This window comes from Penicillium pulvis (assembly GCF_028828015.1).
Source record: "Penicillium pulvis strain IBT 33274 chromosome Unknown contig_23_segment0_segment0, whole genome shotgun sequence".
In the NCBI taxonomy this organism is placed as follows: Eukaryota; Fungi; Ascomycota; class Eurotiomycetes; order Eurotiales; family Aspergillaceae; genus Penicillium; species Penicillium pulvis.
This window is the reverse complement of record NW_026643075.1, coordinates 4,098,421-4,114,784: the sequence shown is the minus strand read 5'-3', so window position 1 is coordinate 4,114,784 and position 16,364 is coordinate 4,098,421. Positions and strand designations below refer to the sequence as shown.

At 48.8% G+C, this 16,364-nt stretch overlaps 6 protein-coding genes across 6 annotated transcripts; 2 read left to right on the top strand and 4 right to left on the bottom strand.

The window, feature by feature from the left end:
• Positions 1-476: 476 nt before the first annotated feature.
• On the bottom strand, positions 477-2,942 carry N7503_005824 (putative C6 transcription factor; the record flags this gene model as incomplete). The annotated part of the gene is made up of 1 exon (XM_057065371.1): positions 477-2,942. The coding sequence occupies one exon, from the start codon at positions 2,940-2,942 to the stop codon at positions 477-479; it is 2,466 nt and encodes an 821-aa protein (XP_056923114.1).
• A 520-nt stretch (positions 2,943-3,462) lies between these two features.
• On the bottom strand, positions 3,463-4,409 carry N7503_005823 (uncharacterized protein; the record flags this gene model as incomplete). The annotated part of the gene is made up of 4 exons (XM_057065370.1): positions 3,463-4,041; positions 4,095-4,239; positions 4,298-4,321; positions 4,390-4,409. 4 exons carry the CDS (start codon positions 4,407-4,409, stop codon positions 3,463-3,465), a joined length of 768 nt encoding a protein of 255 aa, XP_056923113.1.
• Positions 4,410-5,759: 1,350 nt separating this feature from the next.
• On the bottom strand, positions 5,760-7,143 carry N7503_005822 (uncharacterized protein; the record flags this gene model as incomplete). Its single annotated transcript, XM_057065369.1, has 4 exons — positions 5,760-6,546; positions 6,601-6,727; positions 6,783-6,921; positions 6,988-7,143. The coding sequence occupies 4 exons, from the start codon at positions 7,141-7,143 to the stop codon at positions 5,760-5,762; spliced, it is 1,209 nt and encodes a 402-aa protein (XP_056923112.1).
• Positions 7,144-8,244: 1,101 nt separating this feature from the next.
• N7503_005821 (uncharacterized protein) lies at positions 8,245-10,585 on the top strand (the record flags this gene model as incomplete). Its single annotated transcript, XM_057065368.1, has 3 exons — positions 8,245-9,290; positions 9,343-9,620; positions 9,687-10,585. 3 exons carry the CDS (start codon positions 8,245-8,247, stop codon positions 10,583-10,585), a joined length of 2,223 nt encoding a protein of 740 aa, XP_056923111.1.
• Positions 10,586-11,599: 1,014 nt separating this feature from the next.
• On the bottom strand, positions 11,600-13,472 carry N7503_005820 (uncharacterized protein; the record flags this gene model as incomplete). Its single annotated transcript, XM_057065367.1, has 2 exons — positions 11,600-13,383; positions 13,457-13,472. 2 exons carry the CDS (start codon positions 13,470-13,472, stop codon positions 11,600-11,602), a joined length of 1,800 nt encoding a protein of 599 aa, XP_056923110.1.
• A 972-nt stretch (positions 13,473-14,444) lies between these two features.
• On the top strand, positions 14,445-15,461 carry N7503_005819 (uncharacterized protein; the record flags this gene model as incomplete). The annotated part of the gene is made up of 5 exons (XM_057065366.1): positions 14,445-14,657; positions 14,713-14,772; positions 14,822-15,264; positions 15,325-15,354; positions 15,407-15,461. 5 exons carry the CDS (start codon positions 14,445-14,447, stop codon positions 15,459-15,461), a joined length of 801 nt encoding a protein of 266 aa, XP_056923109.1.
• Positions 15,462-16,364: the final 903 nt, after the last annotated feature.

The window sequence follows — 16,364 nt, the reverse complement described above, 5'->3', positions numbered from 1 at the left end:
CGTATATAAAAGGTATGAGTATGGCAATCTGTGAAACAAGCGCCAAGTGGGCGCGTTCGAAGTTTTTCATTGAGGTCTCAGCAGCGTATACCTACCGACCTCGGCAGCCATCGAGTGCCTCAATAACAATCAGGAATCAGAGTAATGGTTGAAATGATGGCGTAAATATAATTTCTAATAAGTATGCTACTTAAGAAAGGATAGTCGAGCCATAGAAACATGCTTGAATTATTGTTCATTGGTTATGTCCCATACCAAGATATCGTTTTAGTGGGAGAGAAGAGTGGTATCATAACAATGGTATCATACATTTGAGTGGAGGAAATCAAGGGTAGCTCAATTTGAGTACGCCATAAACGACAGTGATCATTAAATCGTCATGAATCCGCCGAGGGCATGATTGGCAGATGCACATTGCCTGAGAAAAACACGCCCAGAGTGAAAGGAGAAAGAAGGTCCAAATTGGTTGGAACTAGTTATGCAAACCACCCGGTGACACTGGAACCATTTCCTGCGACCGTGGTATCGTTTTCGACGTCAATCTGGAATTCTCGCATGACGTTGTCCCATTCTTCCCAGTCCAGGGCAGGTGTTTCGGTGGTATTGTCCTGGGTCATAAACGCATTGCCCATACCCATGGGAGAATTGAATGACAGTCCAGTGGGCAGAATACTTGCAGAGACTGGATCTACCATTGGTGGGTTATCAAGAGTAACTGGAGCTAAGATATTGGTATCAGGGAAGATGTTTCGCAATGCGTCCCATGGACCATTGCTAAGAGTGATGTTCCCAGGATCATTAGGCATCGAGAGCTGTCTCGATTGACCAGGGGAATTGGATGGCGAATCCAGGGGCATGTGGATTTGCGGGAGGGTGTTGTGATTTGTAGGTGCAAAATCGGGAGTCTTATGGAATGGTGGCTGGGGATTGGGTCCAAACTTTTCTCGCAGCTCTTCCTGCTTTTTGGCTCGAGTAGCGGTAGCGCGTTTCATCAAAGCGTCCAATGGGCGCCAGAGCATACCCTTTTTATGTGAAACATGAATGGTCCAATCCGAGTAAAGCGAGTGAACGGCATTCCAGGCTCGATCTGTAACAGGACAGATGGGTCGGACACATACTTCTGATAGAACAAATGCGACTCCATGCCACTGCATGTTGGTTCGGAATAACCATGCCCATTTGGCTGTTTTGGGGTCGGTTTCGAGCAGACGCCCAAACTCAAGGACCTCGATGGCAGTGAGGAACAGGCTCTCACGTATCGTTTGAGATACGTTGGTAGAGCGATCTTTTCGGGTCATGGGATGGTGCACAATCAGCCACAACTTGGCCAGAATAAGTCGTGCCACGGTTGCAGATGCCCAATGAATAGGGATGTTCATATCGCAGTGTTTGATGTACCTTTCCTCAACCCGGTTGTTGATCATCTGGATCATCCGTTCACAACGCTCTGTAGATGGAGTGGTATCCCCCATACGAAACCGGTTGCCGGGACAGGTATAGTCTACTCGTCGCAAAGCACTTGTGATTTCACAGCGAATAAGGGTAAAAGTCATATCAGTGCAACACTCTCGCTCCATGGGTGCCTCTGTCATTTCGGGGTAGAGATCATCGTCGTTGACGTTTAATGGTAGTCGAGTGTCATACATACCCTCATGGATGAGTGGAACGGTTCCATGATCTTCAGAAGACCGGATATCCATGAGGCAGATGTGCCACCATAGGCGACGACGCATTTCTGTCTCAAATGGCTTCAATGCGAAATTGGTACCATCACGGTGGAGACCCAGCCCTTGAGCCAGTCGAAGAACGATGGCGTCCATGGACCAAACAAATTTGGAATCATCCTCGCGGCGTATGCATATCAGAAACAGAATCGCTGCCTGCAAGAGCACCAAACTTTGCGTATTGAGAAAGCCTGCCCTCGCCAAGGCTTGTTCAACAGCGAATCGATACCGTTTGACGGCTGTCTTTCGATCTTCTCCAAGTTGTGCCAAACAGTCCTCGGGCTTTGAACTGACAATGGCAGACAGATATATGGAAAATACTAAAGCCTCTGAATTTTTATCCAAGGCTTCGGGGTGCTGTGCCGCTTCGATCAAGAGGGTTCTGACGGTCGCTTTGTGAAGAATGGTAATCAAGGGAGCAACATTCTGGTTGTAAATTTCCCAAAATTTTGATACCTTGGGAAGAGGTGGGTGGTACTCTCGAAGGGAGTGGGCTAGGGAATAGTAACCGAAAAGAAAGCCATCCTGAGAGCCGGAATGGGAGTAATCAGGAGATGGAACATCCTCCTCTTCGGACGAAGAATGATCCAGGATATCTTGAAGTTCCTCGACTTCATCTCCAAGACTGGCCCACAACCTATTGCTCACATATCGACTCCGGCCCTCCTCAATGACCAGTCTTCCAAATTCATTTTCAAATTTTCCCGGTGCAAGCTTCTTGGGATCATTATCCTCAAACGGACAAACCCCGTTCTGAGCTTTGAGATCGACGGAGGCAGGAGGGTTTGTAGATGCAGGCGGTGACGTATTGGCCGTGTTGGTAGGAGCCGTAGATGTAAAAGTAGAGGAAGCTGTCTGTATCGGAGAAACACTCGAAACTGAGCCCGCCTCGCCGTTTTTATCACTCAAATGCTTGATAACACCTTCCAGGCGTCGGAGGCGAGAAAGAAGCTCCGCATCGGGCGGGCGCTTGGACCTGCGTGGGGCACGACCCGGTGGAGGAAAGACACAGTCGACATTTGCCTTGACACAATTGGAGCAAGGCGATCGCTTGTTACAACGAACTTTGCGACGGCGGCAGGTTACACAGCTTCGTGAGCTGGCGGAATCGAGGGACGGGCGCGGGGCGGTGGCGGGGGCTGCAGAAGGTACCCCGTTCGGAGAATTATCGCTGGATGAGTGATTCCCTCCTTCTGGAGAAGCTGAGTGGAACGACATGATGCAGGAGAGTCGGAGCTCGCCTGCCAAATTTCTCCATCAGATAAGAAGAATTCCCAATAATTACCACCAAAACCTTGAGTAAGCACACTTGAGGGGGCCCACCATGTGACGGGGTGAGTCAGCTCGGGGTCTTGCGTTGCCCCATTTGGGAAACCCCCTTTTAACCCCGACTTACCTGTTACGGAAGAGCTCGTGATTGGTGACGTTATAGGGCTATCAATAAGGTTCGACAGGGCCCAGCAAGGCTCAACAGAAGTAAAGAAGGTTCGAATAGTAACGTGCTATTTTTTTCATAACTATAAGTCCATCTCAGTGGGACAAAGCTTATCCATGACGTTTGAACACCGATGTTCATCAGAATAATATGTACATGCAAATCAATATCAGTACAAGAATGCCAAACAGATTATGTTCAAGTTCAAACACATATTGTCAACGCCAGGTAAATGCAGCAAATGTATCATCGGGTACTCCCTGAATAATCACACCGGAGATCAAAGAAATGTGGAAATGTGATTTATACATCATCCATGCGGATAAGAGTTTCGGTACCAGACCGCTTGGGTAGATCATCACCGCGCCAGGCTCGCCGAAGGAAACGCTTCATTTTACGCGAGTACTTTTCCCAAATCTTGCTTTCGTCGCTGAAATGGTGGCCTTGAAAATCGGTCTTGGTCATCGAAGCGGCTCCATATTCTTCGGCGAGCAGTGCGGCATAAGCGTAGGGAATTTTAACGGGGACATCTTCGTAATAGCTGTCTCGAAGAGGGAAAATATCGCTTTCATCATAGTGGTGTCTATCCTTGCACATAAGCGCCTCAGGGTAACCACGCTTTCGCTTGTCGTCATCTGGGCGAACAGCTGTGATGTCGATGAAAAGTCCAGATGATTTATCGATCCATCGCCCGTCAATCACATTCAATCTGTCCTTGGTGCTCTTGACGACATAGTTGGGGTTGATCTCGAGAAGGTAGGTGCGGCCGCCCTCGACGCCGGGGATCTCGAAATGGTGGTCGGTGAAATTATAATAGTCAGCCAGGAAGTGTATTGTCGGCTCCGAGATCTGAACATCTAAATCGTTGTCCCAAGGAAAAATCTGGAGATTATTAGCATATACAGGTAGACGCCACATGCCAACCTTCTGCATACCTTCTGGTTCCACCACCATGAGAGGAGGCTTCCATGCATAATCCATGTTTCGGCGCCAATTGAGTTCATGGTCTCCAGATAGGTCTGGATCAGGTTTGATAAAAATGGGATGACTTTTTCTTCGGGCAGAGTTGAGTTTGCGAATCTGAATACAAAGTCAGCGCATGTGAGCAGAGGTAATAAAAGGTGCCGCAGACACATACCGGCCGTCATAGTGATGATGGAAGCTGATAGAAAAAAGCAAAGTTAGTATACATTGGATCTATCTCCACTCTTCAACTCTTGTCAGGCATACCTTGATTCCGCTAAAATCATAGTGAGTCAGTCAAAGCTCTGCAATTGAACCCCGTTGTCCAGAGAGGGACGTTGCGATTGCAAGATGGGGTTGGACTTACTGAAGTATTTCTTTGTCGGGATGTTCGCTTCGCTCTCATAGCCCTTGGCAAGACTTGGCCGCACGCTCAGGAAATGAGGCGGCTGGTCCTGGGTCTCCAAGCCTTTGACTTCTCCTTCACCTTCTCCAAGGACTAAGGAGACTGCAGTGGCTGAAAGTACTCCATAGAGTCCTAGAAGACTGGGGACTGGGAACCGCATCACTCGGATATCAATCTATTAAAAGTTCCCCACAATCTCCCACTTCATGCTCCGATATATACAACAGCACCCGACGTGGTACAGAGGGCTGGGGCGTTCGGCGGGTTGTGCGGGTGTCCGGCGCGTAACGAAAAGGGGGGCGTGTCGATAAAGGCCCAGGGGGATCGGAAGAGGGTATATACACCACAACGAACGGAAATGTACAAGGGAGAAGTGAACGAGTGTCAGGGGAGAAACGTGGAGTCAAAAGGCTAAGGGCGGAATGGATGAAAGAACAGAGGAAGCGGGCCTGGTGCAATCTCGTGTGGCCAGTTGCCCGTTCCAGCGTGGGGAGTGGAGAGTGATTAATCGATCGACCGACTTTTCCGTCCCTACGTATCAGATGTACGAGGTTAGATTGGCTCGGGATTTCGGAGATCGCCCGCTCGTTATTATTTTAAATCGTTCGTTTAGGATCTGAAGACAGTGCCATAGAGATTCCAAATGATCCGCAGAGATATTAGTGCAATCTATTCAATTAGAACAAGAATCATTTGAGACTACTTGGTCACGGTCCCTGAGACGATGACGAATTCGGGATTCGTATTCGCATTGTCGCCAATAGTGGCTGTAAAGCCGGCGTTTCCGTGGTTGCGAACGCAGAATCTGCGTGGTCCGCCACATCACCTGGACCCACATCGGAGAGGCTTGTCACTCTCCACTGAGTATGGAAACGTGTACGAGGCTGTCTTGGCATAAGGGGATTCTTTATTTATAGTCCGTGATGACGACGTTTTTTTATTTCGAGGTTTAGGCCATCATATTGACCGTTGCTCTGGTTTTCATGTATAAAATATAACATAGGTACCTTGAAAGTAAGCCGAACAAAGAAAGGTGCCAATCTGGTCTAGTCTAACCTAACTTACAAAGTGCATACGCGGCCTCCTAATCCCAACATAGTAGCCTCAACCCGCGCAATCAATCCGAGTTCCCGTTCGCCAAGACTTTCGCACGCCTGGCATGTTCTATACACCGCCATGAGGTATGACTATTACGACCTTCTATATGTACTTGGCACCACCAATCACCAATTTATTCCTTCAAACTCTTCCGAGCCTCGAAAAGAGCAGGCTGGTCTGCCAAAGATTCGGCACTTCCATCGCATTCATCCGGAAACCACGTCTGAACCAGTTCCAGCCCAGCTTGTTCAAGTAGCGCTCGCCACTGCGCTTCTGTACGCTCCAGCGACGCAAAAGAGCCCATCATCTGCATATCGGATAGAACAGACGAGAGAAGCGCACCGGACTCAGGTAGCACAGTCTCACTTATTAACAATATAGAATCAGGGCCCATCGCATCGCGTACCCGACCTAAAATCTGGGCTGCCTGTTTATCAGGCCAGTCATGCAGAACAGTCCGCATAAAGTAGGCCTTGGCATTCTTCACCGGTTGCACCTGGAAAAAATCGTGATCTTGTACTTCGATTCCTGCAGGCAGGTCTTGGACCCCTTGCGCCACTGCTGGTAAATCTTGCAGAAAGAGCTTCCCTGGTATGGTGGGAAATTGGGCTTTGAATTTCTTGAGATCCTCCCCTTGGCCGCCGCCGATATCTACCAATAGCGGATCAGAGTCCCCTGGTACGCGCAATCGATTGGCGACCGGGAATACGTCGAACCAGTCCTTGCCGCGGCGACGAAATGACATGGTCATGGTCGTATTGAATGCTTGCTGGTAGTAGGGGTTGGAGCTCAAGAATTCGAAATAATGGGGTGACTCGATGGCGAATTGAAATGGCCCATCGAAGGCATCAATAGGGCTTTCCCATCCTTTGGTACGAAAGTACTCGGGCAAGCTTGACAACACAGTCATGAAATGTGTGCTATAATTTGATGTTAGGCTTGTATCAGAATCACAATTCCGGAAGTATCCATACCCGTGGATCATGGCAGCCGACAAAGGAGAACTCGATACCAGCGCAGCAGCCAACGAGGTTGGTTTATATGAACCTGGACATACTTCCTCAACCACGGACATGACAGTCAGGAATCGCATTATGCGCACTATGATGGTCAATATTTGGCTGGTGAGCATGGTTTGAAGTGCCAGAAAACTGACCAATTAGCAGTGGCTCTGCACTAGTTTCCTCCGCAAGCTCATAAATGTTGACTGATCCATTGGACCGACCCGCTCTGGCAGCGATCGCGTCGAACAATTTCAGATCGACACCCAATCTCAGGGCTATCGCTTGGTGACCCTATTTGTCCTGTTAGATCTTGGTAGGTACCCAGGTACTTAGCCTATATAGATTTATACGACATACCGAGAATACGAGACGAGAAGCCAGATCAAAAGGTGTTTCCAGTTTTGTCTTCAGTTCATCACATGCTTGTAACAGTTGACGACGTTCCGACTCTTGCAGACTCGGGAGAGTCTTGGCCGTGGCGTTGAGTGTTTCTATCAAGTGCGTCACGTTCATTTTATCTCTCACGTGTAGATCTTTTTGGAAAGCTAGGATATGAGACTGATGGCAAATTTCAAATTCGAGAATTATCAGCGTGCATACTAGATTATATACTGAAATTTCCGCTCCTACGGTGATTTTCGAATATACCGGGCGCATCACAGGTTTCTCCAATGTGATATTTATTATTTTGGGTATTCAGCGGTCAATAGTGAATATCCCGGAGTCTTATGCTGTCATAAGCCGAATACCCCGACGCCCGAATTTCCTAGGCAATCAACAGCGAGAGTGTTGACTAAGGCTTAGACCCAAATTGGGGTAGCCGGCCGGGCCCGTCAGCCCTGGAGAATTTCTAGCCAATGAAATCAGTTTATTTTGCGGGGTGTTTGGGGATAACTGGGCCTGATTCGTCAGGTTTATCTGGTGTCGACTTCTCATTCGCAACTCCAACCATCTCGGATTTACAGCACTGTCGGTTGGTGCCTGTTCCTCCCTAATCTAGCGCCGGCCCGTTGGACCCCGGATTTTTGAGTTGAAAGATTGCCACACAACACCTCGGTTCCCCCATACAGAGCCTCTCACAGCCACCGCATAGCGCAAAGGGTGGCAGTTTAAGTGGATCGCATCAAAGTGGGAACAGGCCACTGTCCAGTCGACCTCACATATTGCCAACTTGTCTAACTTACCTAACTTTTTTGGACTTTAAGCTTCGGCCTTTGGATGCAATTGGCGACTGTGCACATGCTTTTAGCCAAGACCGGCTGGATTTTGCCCGTTCACACTACTATCATCGTCTTCTGCGCGGAAGAGGCCGTGCTGCTGAGATCTGCGACATCTATGATCCCTTGTGAAGATTGCTGTCAATCGCCGATTCTCTCTGTGTTCCTTTTCGTTTTTTCTTGGTGTGGCAGTTAGTGTCCACATGTCCTCTTCGACAAATCCATTCCCTGCAGTCGTTATGATGAGTCGAGATCACCCCGCGGAATAAAACGGTCTTGATCTTGAATTCTTACCTTGCTTTGCTGTGCATTGCAAATCCTCGGCGCTGCTGGAATCTTCAGTTTTCCTTCTAGCGCATACTACTCTCTTTCTCCTCTCACGCCCTACTGTGTCAGCATGTCTGAGTCCTCCACTCCCCATGGTGATACAAGCCCAGTTCAGGCCACACCGCAACAATCGCTCAACCGGTCCTGTGAATCTTGCAGAAACCTCAAAGTTCGCTGTCTCCCCAACCCAACCACACCAAGCCAATGTCAACGATGTGCCAAAGGCAACAAGGCCTGCACCTTTGTAGCACCACAAAGGCGGCGGCCGCGTAAACGCACTGACTCCCGGGTCGCTCAACTGGAGAAGGAGATGCGTTTGATGCGCACTCTGATCAAAGATAAGATTCGCGAAGAAAGCGAGCCCGAATCTTCTGATGCCAGCGATAATTCTCAAGACAACGAGTCTGGCGATATGGATTATCAGGGTGCCTTGGGGTCCATCCCGGACTCCGCCGGGGGCACTTCTGACTCCTCCCGTTTCATGGACTACTCTACCGAATTTTTGGGCACATCAAACTCCGGAATGCATGGAAGTGGACCGCTCTCAGCGCCACTGACCCTGTCAGGGTTGCATGCCAATTTTCTCACTGCGCCCAGCAGACCCCGCGATGACGATGTTGTCGATCGTGGCATCATCTCTCTCGAAGATGCGGAGCAATTGGTCGCTTTTTTCATTCATGAACTGTCAACCATTTTCCCATTGGTCATACTTCCACCAACTACTACGGCAGCACAGCTGCGACAGACAGCGCCGGTGCTCTTCCTTTCTGTGATTTCTGCAGCTGCGATCTCCATCGATGCAGACTTAGCCGGCATTCTCAATCGTGAGATGGTCCGGTTATATGCAGATCGGTTCTTCATCGAGGGCGAAAAATCACTAGAGCTGGTGCAGGCACTCTTGCTAATGATGATCTTTTACTTCCCGCCGGGTTCGCCATTGAAGCTGCAATTTTACCAGTATGCACACATCGCATCAACGATGGCACTGGAGATTGGACTCGCGACGAAACGGCGCACCACGCAGAATAATCCTGATCGCAAAAGGTCAGGCCCACACGATGAGCTTATGGCGGAACAGGCTAGAGCTGTTCTTGGATGTTACCATTTATCTTCCACGTGAGTGACTAGGAGTCCGAAGCACCTTTTACCTATCTGACTTTGGAAACAGTGTTGGGATGAAGACTCGTCGACCAAGTTTGCTCCAGTTCAACGATTGGATGGCGGAGTGCGTTTTCATGTTGGAGAAATCACCTCACCAGACAGATCAACGTCTAGCTGTGTGGTTCCAACTGCAGCGGATCACCGATGAATCCCTATCTTCATTTGGTCTTGATGACACTAGCTCTTTGTCGACATTGACTGAATCGCGAGTTCAAGCCGTGCTGCGATGGTTCGATAAGCAAATGGAATTATGGAGAAAAAATACTCCCAATAATTTGCTCACAGGTAAGACGCTCATAAATTCATCCCAGGCTTCCGTTGAGTTGTTTTACTCACCCTCAATGTCCACAGTGCCCATAATCCTCGAATATCGATCCACCATTCTGGCGATGTACGAACTCAGCGTAGGGGCAGGCTATCGAGATCCTGACGCCGTCAAGCGACGAGACTTTACCCTCCCCAACTTAGATCAAGACGGCAATCTACAAAATCCCATCCCAATGAGCGTAATCCGCATCGATATCACTGTGAAATGGATGAACGCAGCACATGAGGTCCTAGATGCCCTCTTGACATGCAGTGCAGAAACGATGCGTCGGTTCCCGAACCTGATGTACACGCGGTTCACGATGGCAATGACCTCGTTACTGAAGATCCATTTCTCGGTACGAACTAGTACCCTCGGCGAAGTCGTCACACCCGAGACTGTGAATGCCAGCTATTACCTCAACGCGATGTCCAATAAACTGGCCGAGGCGAGCGGTGGTGGTAAATATAAGATCCCCACTCGGTGGTACCACGTGATAGCAGTCAAAAGCCGGGATTGGTACGAACGCCTAGAGGAACGCTATTCGGGCTCTTCCTCAAATAGAACAAGGGTGGTTGGCGGGGACTCATCAAACCCCACTGAACGAACGACCTCGACACAGGTGGCTTCACATAATCCGGCTGTACATACGGACTCTGCCTTCCCCGTGACACCGAGTGTATCACACATGGCGCCAAAGATCGATAATGGATACGTCGCTATGAGCGGCGCGGGTATGTGGCCTATCGATGTGAGTCACCAAACTCCATTCTTCCAGTCTCTCAATGGTGGGTATTCCCAGCAGGCAGCTTCGCTCCCGCAGCAATTTGCGTTTGATCCATCAAGGCTCCCATTTCAACAAATTTCTGGCGCCAGCATGGAGCTAGATGGATGGCTACCCGACGGAAGCATTTTTGGCATGCCACCTCTGCCTGAGTTTTGATTCGGTTGGGGTGCTCTGCTTTTCATCAAGTGTATATACCTAGACGTGATCTCTGCTCACACAGAATCAGCAGTCCATGCACATACATGCAACGATTGGTGGTCATCGGGAATGGAGATAGATGGAAACGAGACAGAGCATGATGATTGTCAATATAATTCACCCCTAAATTAACATGATCCTGGCAGACACTCTGAAGCTCCAAGATAGCATGGTAGGTACAGGTAGGTACCCAGGTAGACGACACACATAGGCAGTAAAAGATGCATACCTGGGTCGGAATCAGAGCAAAAGAGAGAGAAAGAGAAAGAGAGAGGCCGAGGGAGGAACTAAGCCCCCACAGCGAACCATCGGCTATAAGAAAGAAAAGCCCCGTTAAAGACCCAGAGTTTTCAATAAATTGTCAGCCAGTACCACATAGCCAGCCCACAATTCAGCCCGTCAGCCCCAAAATACAGCACGGATGTAGTACAAGACCCTTGAAATCGGAGTCTCGGAGGGAACGGAAATTCCGGCGTGACAACGGTGGATCGGACCGAACATCCAGTCCGATGAATCATCGAAAATCTAGGGAAATATAGCCTAAAAGCACGAGCTGTGGAAGAAATGCCCTTCAAAGTGACTACTCTTTGTGCCAAGCTTTTTGATGACTACATATCTATGGGATGTTCAGTCGATACCGACGTACTCGGATATGATTCCTTCTTTCAGAAAGCGGGTCTATCTCTTGTTCGGAAAATGCGGTCACTCCTAAATATACTCAAATTTCTACTATACTGTATCTTCTACTCCTATTCCACACGAAATATATATGTAAGGGTCGTTCAAGTCCCAAAAGATTCTCGGGTCGAAAAAATATACTATGAATACGGTGTTACAAAGTACCTAATACACGTAGAAGTTTGTTGGTGAACGATCTAGCGTGCGCAATTTCGCAAAACCACAAGGTACCCATTATGCCAGCTATCCAATCAGAAGACACATTATCTGAAGTAAGAAAGACGTAAAGACAGCTTAGAGAAATTCAAATGCTTCCAATGCGTCCATAAATCCAGCAATGGCACCGATCCCTGCTAGTCCCCTAGTCGCACTACGCTTTAAATCTTTGTTGCGGTCCTTGGTTTCTTCCCGTGACGAACGACGGGAGTGAGTCGGAGACCGCTGGCTGGAACGCGGAGGTGCTTGAAAATTAGCCTCCGGGGAGGACGATGAAAGTGGGTAAGGGTGTTGAGGCTGCCGAGCTTTTGGTATGCCGTTATTATATCCTTGTGACCTGGGCCACGGGGGTTCGGACGGACTTGGGGGAGTTCCTCGGGGTGAATAACCAGGCATAGAAGTGGGTGGGGGTATTGTGGGCCTCGGATTTACTGGGATGGATCTCGGGGCACTCGCATAGTATTCCTGGTTAGAGAAGCCTCGCTGTGTTTGTGGAGGGTATCCCGGGCTGCTTGGTGAACTAGGTTGAAGATATGACGACGCTCGAGAGCGAGGGGTGGCTTGATCTGGCGGTGGAAAGCTTCCACTGGTAAAGCCTACATGCTTGGGATCGGGATTATGATATGGGGGGGGTGCATATCCAGATGTAAAGCTGTGAGAAAGGTTCCGTCCTCCATTGACGCTGCCAGAGCCAGATGACTGGCGTGAAGGAGGTCCCTGCTCGCCTTCTTCACTCGGAGGCGCTGTCCGAGATTTCGGAGTGGAGTCTTGCCGATGCAGACCTTCGGTATCGGCTTCACTTTCCACGTGGGCCTGGTAGTCTGAATAATGCTGGCGCAGACGAGCAGCCTCGTAACGGGCTTGCTGTGACTGGGGCTTTCGCCAGTCTGTGGTATTACCTTCCAGGTAATAACCACGAACACCAGGACCCTGAGGAAATTGATCTTCGATATCTTCCTCGCTGTCAGAGGAGACATAGACTTGGGGCCGGCTGGGCTCGACACCACGAGCGATTATGCTGGTATCTTGCAGCTCCAAACTCATCGGCGGAGCCCAAAGCAGCAACAGCCGGTTCATTGCCCTCTCCGAGAGATGTACCATATCCTTTGGAGAGCGCTCAACATCACTCAACCCAACATCGATATCTCCAAAAGTTACCACTGGGAGCTTGGTGAGGCCAGAACCAGTCGTCCCCGCGATTGGCAGCCTTACTTGTGCTGTGTTGGAAGAGTAGTTGAAATTTATCCTTTGGCTGGTCGGATCATTGACAGCGTCCACAGCTTCTTGCTCCACCATGTCCCACAAGCGGTCCAACCGTTTTGTCGACCAATATCGAATAATGATCATGTTCTGAGTTTCTGCCTTCTCTTGGGCGATAATATCATCTGCCACGAGATCGTTTGGGCTTGCCAAACTAGTTTTCGAATGTATGACATATGCCAATTGCAGAATCCGTGTGATAACTATTAAACTGAGCTTCAAAGATTCGAGGGACGCCAACAGATACGTGACGTGTTGTTTTCTGAAACAGCATTTCAGCCGCTCTTGCATCGGAAGCCGTCTCAGATCATCATCTGCATCGGTGCCCTGTAGTTTATCCAACATGTGTTCAATTTCGACAAACGTTGCCTGGCCTTGGTATGCAATCTCCCAGGCCTTGCCTGACACTTCGGGGGAGAGTTCCAGGTTCGTCGCGTCCAATTTCTGCGCCACATCTTTCAGAGTTAAAGCAAAAAGTGAAATTCCTTTTGCAATACTGTGAATCTCTATTCTTGACTGTGCCAGTTGACATGCTGCTGCGTTGAGAAGTAAGGAGAGGCGAAGCCCCGCACCTGCAATTCGAATGATTGATGCCTCGGCACCTGTCATTAGAGTTTCTGAGTTAGCAACTTCAGAAGGCGGGGAAGCGTTCAGAAAATCAGTCAGGGCTCTTACCCTGGACCATTGTCATTACGGAGGGCAGTTGAAGATGTGCTAATATGTCTCAGATCAAAATGGTTGGAGGTAGAGGCAACGGCGTTAGCGGAGTGGAGGTTGGAGGAGTGAGGAGTCGATGGGTTATTTCAGGACAAGTTGCCACAGCCAAACATGATATGCATTCCCGCAATCCTGGACCTATTAGACCTTGGCGTTGAGCCGCAATGCTATGCCTATCAAGTGACTCGACGCCCGTCAGCAAAGCAAGGCTCGGCTCTCTGACGCCATGCTCATCTATATAGCCTCTGGTTGGTCTGATTAGTCTGAAGAAGAACAAAGTAGCCAATCATGAGGATACGTAGCGTTAGTGGAGTAAGCATGCTTCACTTCGTTGAAGAAAACCCGGGCAAAAGCCGCCCAGCACTGCCTCGATCAACCAGTCGCGGGAACACGGATCGACGCATTGTTCGCTCATCCCAAAGTTCGTATTCAGTCAGCACCTTTATCATGAATCTCTGATCTGAAGAATATTCCAGGACCGAGTGGTAAAATCAGCTTCTTTGGAATATTTTGCCGCATATATTGGAGATTTCAATTCTGCGAATCACCTGTTTGATTTCCCTTCAAATTTTTGTAGTTTTGTTGTTCATACTTGTAAATACGCTAAGCCTTCAAATGTTTCAAGTGTGTCCCCGGGTACTAGACCGAAAACTAGTATATAGCCCTCAAGTACTAGAGGGAGTCACTATAGCACGCTAACCTCAGAAGGTTGGATCCATACGAAAACCTTAGAAGTCAAAGAACCCTGTATCTCCGGGCTCCGGACCACTAACACCACGCTAATAGTCCAGATTCCAAGATTGCACGCGGGAAAAAAAACAGATACGGATAGTGGAAATAACCGTTCCATGTCCTCAAGGCTTAAGAGTGTCATTGAGTGCCATCATCAAACTTGAGCGTTCGTCACCTCTTTTCACCCTCACAACTCCCACCACACCATTCAAGCATGTCCCTCAAAAGGTCGCATAGCCAGTGGCCTGAAGGTATCCCCTCAGTTATTCGCCGACACGAAGAACATGTCGATTGGGACAGTCTCGGTGCCACCACTCGTGCATGGAGGTATTTTGCTCGTGAGCGGTGGGTCGGCGGCGACACCGCAGATCAACAGAAACGAGACCTGATCGAAGAATGGGCGACAGCAGACCAAGAATTCCGAGATGCATGACTTGATTAAATAAAGATTTTTGTGGGGTTTTCTACCGACCCCGCAATAGGGCTATCAATCTCGAGCACCAGAGGACGAGCCTAGTTATTTCGAAGGCCCGGAACTTAAAGTAAGCAACATCCCCTGCTTTTCCGATTCTGATATTGATCCGAGAATAGGACGAGTCTTTCATTAGAAGTGACGTTGAAGGTTCCTGCATGGTCTACATCTATATCACTGAATTAAACGAAGGTAAACAAGCCCTACTGACTAAGTGTAACTTGGGTTTATTCCCATGGGAGGATGGTTGGGAATTTCTAGCATCCGGAATTGTGATGTTTTTGCCCTTGGGAGGGAATCAAGGCGATATTCTCGACACTTTCCAGCTCCAGCAAAGCGTCGCCCGGCCCGATTTTCTCGATATGCATATGGCGCTTGATGAAACGGTGCTTTTCAGGGATTGTTATCGCAAGCCGATTATTGATGACCGAACCCTGGAGACAGAACTGGGGCTTTGGGTTCAGTTCGAAACGAACGGTATCTATAAAACAGCCTACTGGGCCCAAATTATGTCGGCGGAACATGCCGAGTATTATCGTGACATTGGTCCTGGCAATCAGAGGTCGATACTGCTCGCGTTGCAGTAGATTGAGAAAGGATACCCTGATCTTGATGAGAACAGGGATCCAAAGTTTATCTTAGAGGGTGAGCCGTGAGTCTTTTTGCTCTTAGTTTGGGGGATTTATATACTAATCGGTGCTTAGGGTCGATATGCGGAAGCCACTTGTGGAGATCTACCAGGGTGATGAAGTCGATTGAGTGAATGACTATGCTCCTGGCTTTCGTGAGGCAGAAGAGGAGGGTAATGACCTAGCGATCGGATTTGATTTGCGACAGATACTTGCGAACGATGGAAGTCCCTTGACAATTATAGATCATGAAAGATCTTAGATTTCGTGGTTAGGTCATCACCGAAGGCTCGCTTGTATGTAGATATCTTCCCTAGCTATTGGATAGGGACTTGTAGGCCATCCCCTCTACCCCCAAACGTATACACACGCCTAATTTGAGCCATGTACACGAACATGTCAATGTTAGGTAAGAAGAAATCGGCTCAGCATTACTTGATTAATCTTATACCACGCCCAAATTAGGTATTGGAGCAAGTGCATATGATCAAGCTCTGGGGTAGCCTAGTAGGAGTAATAGATACCTGGGGGCTGGGGATGTACCTCCAAGGTTGATAACATTACTACCCCGAGTTCCCTCTACTAGACTCACCAGAGTGTCTTATTTGATAAGCCAATCTTCAACTAATCAAGATTCTTTCGCTGTTTTCATTGAGGCCAGTTCTACAGTTGGTTCAAAGGCTGTGCTACAGCATTCCACAAGCTGAACACTTCCGCTTCCGTATAATTCCCAATCTTGGTTTTGACGGGGTGGATTCGACATCTGACAATTGTAAATTTCATTTTCCAGTGCTTTGTTGGTTGTTGAACTCTTATTTTTCCATTCAGTTCTGATCATTGAGCACCCAAGATTCAAGGTGGTACGTCAGTGGTGTGATTCCCCGCCGCATGCTCTCCGCCCCTCGCGACCTCCTTTTTTCCGCGTGGCCAACGATCGTCATACGCGGAGATTCCCCAGTCCGATGACCACCACGGGGTCTAGTATCGGGAACAGGGCGAACTGAAAAATATAGAGAACGCCCAAGAGTTGCAG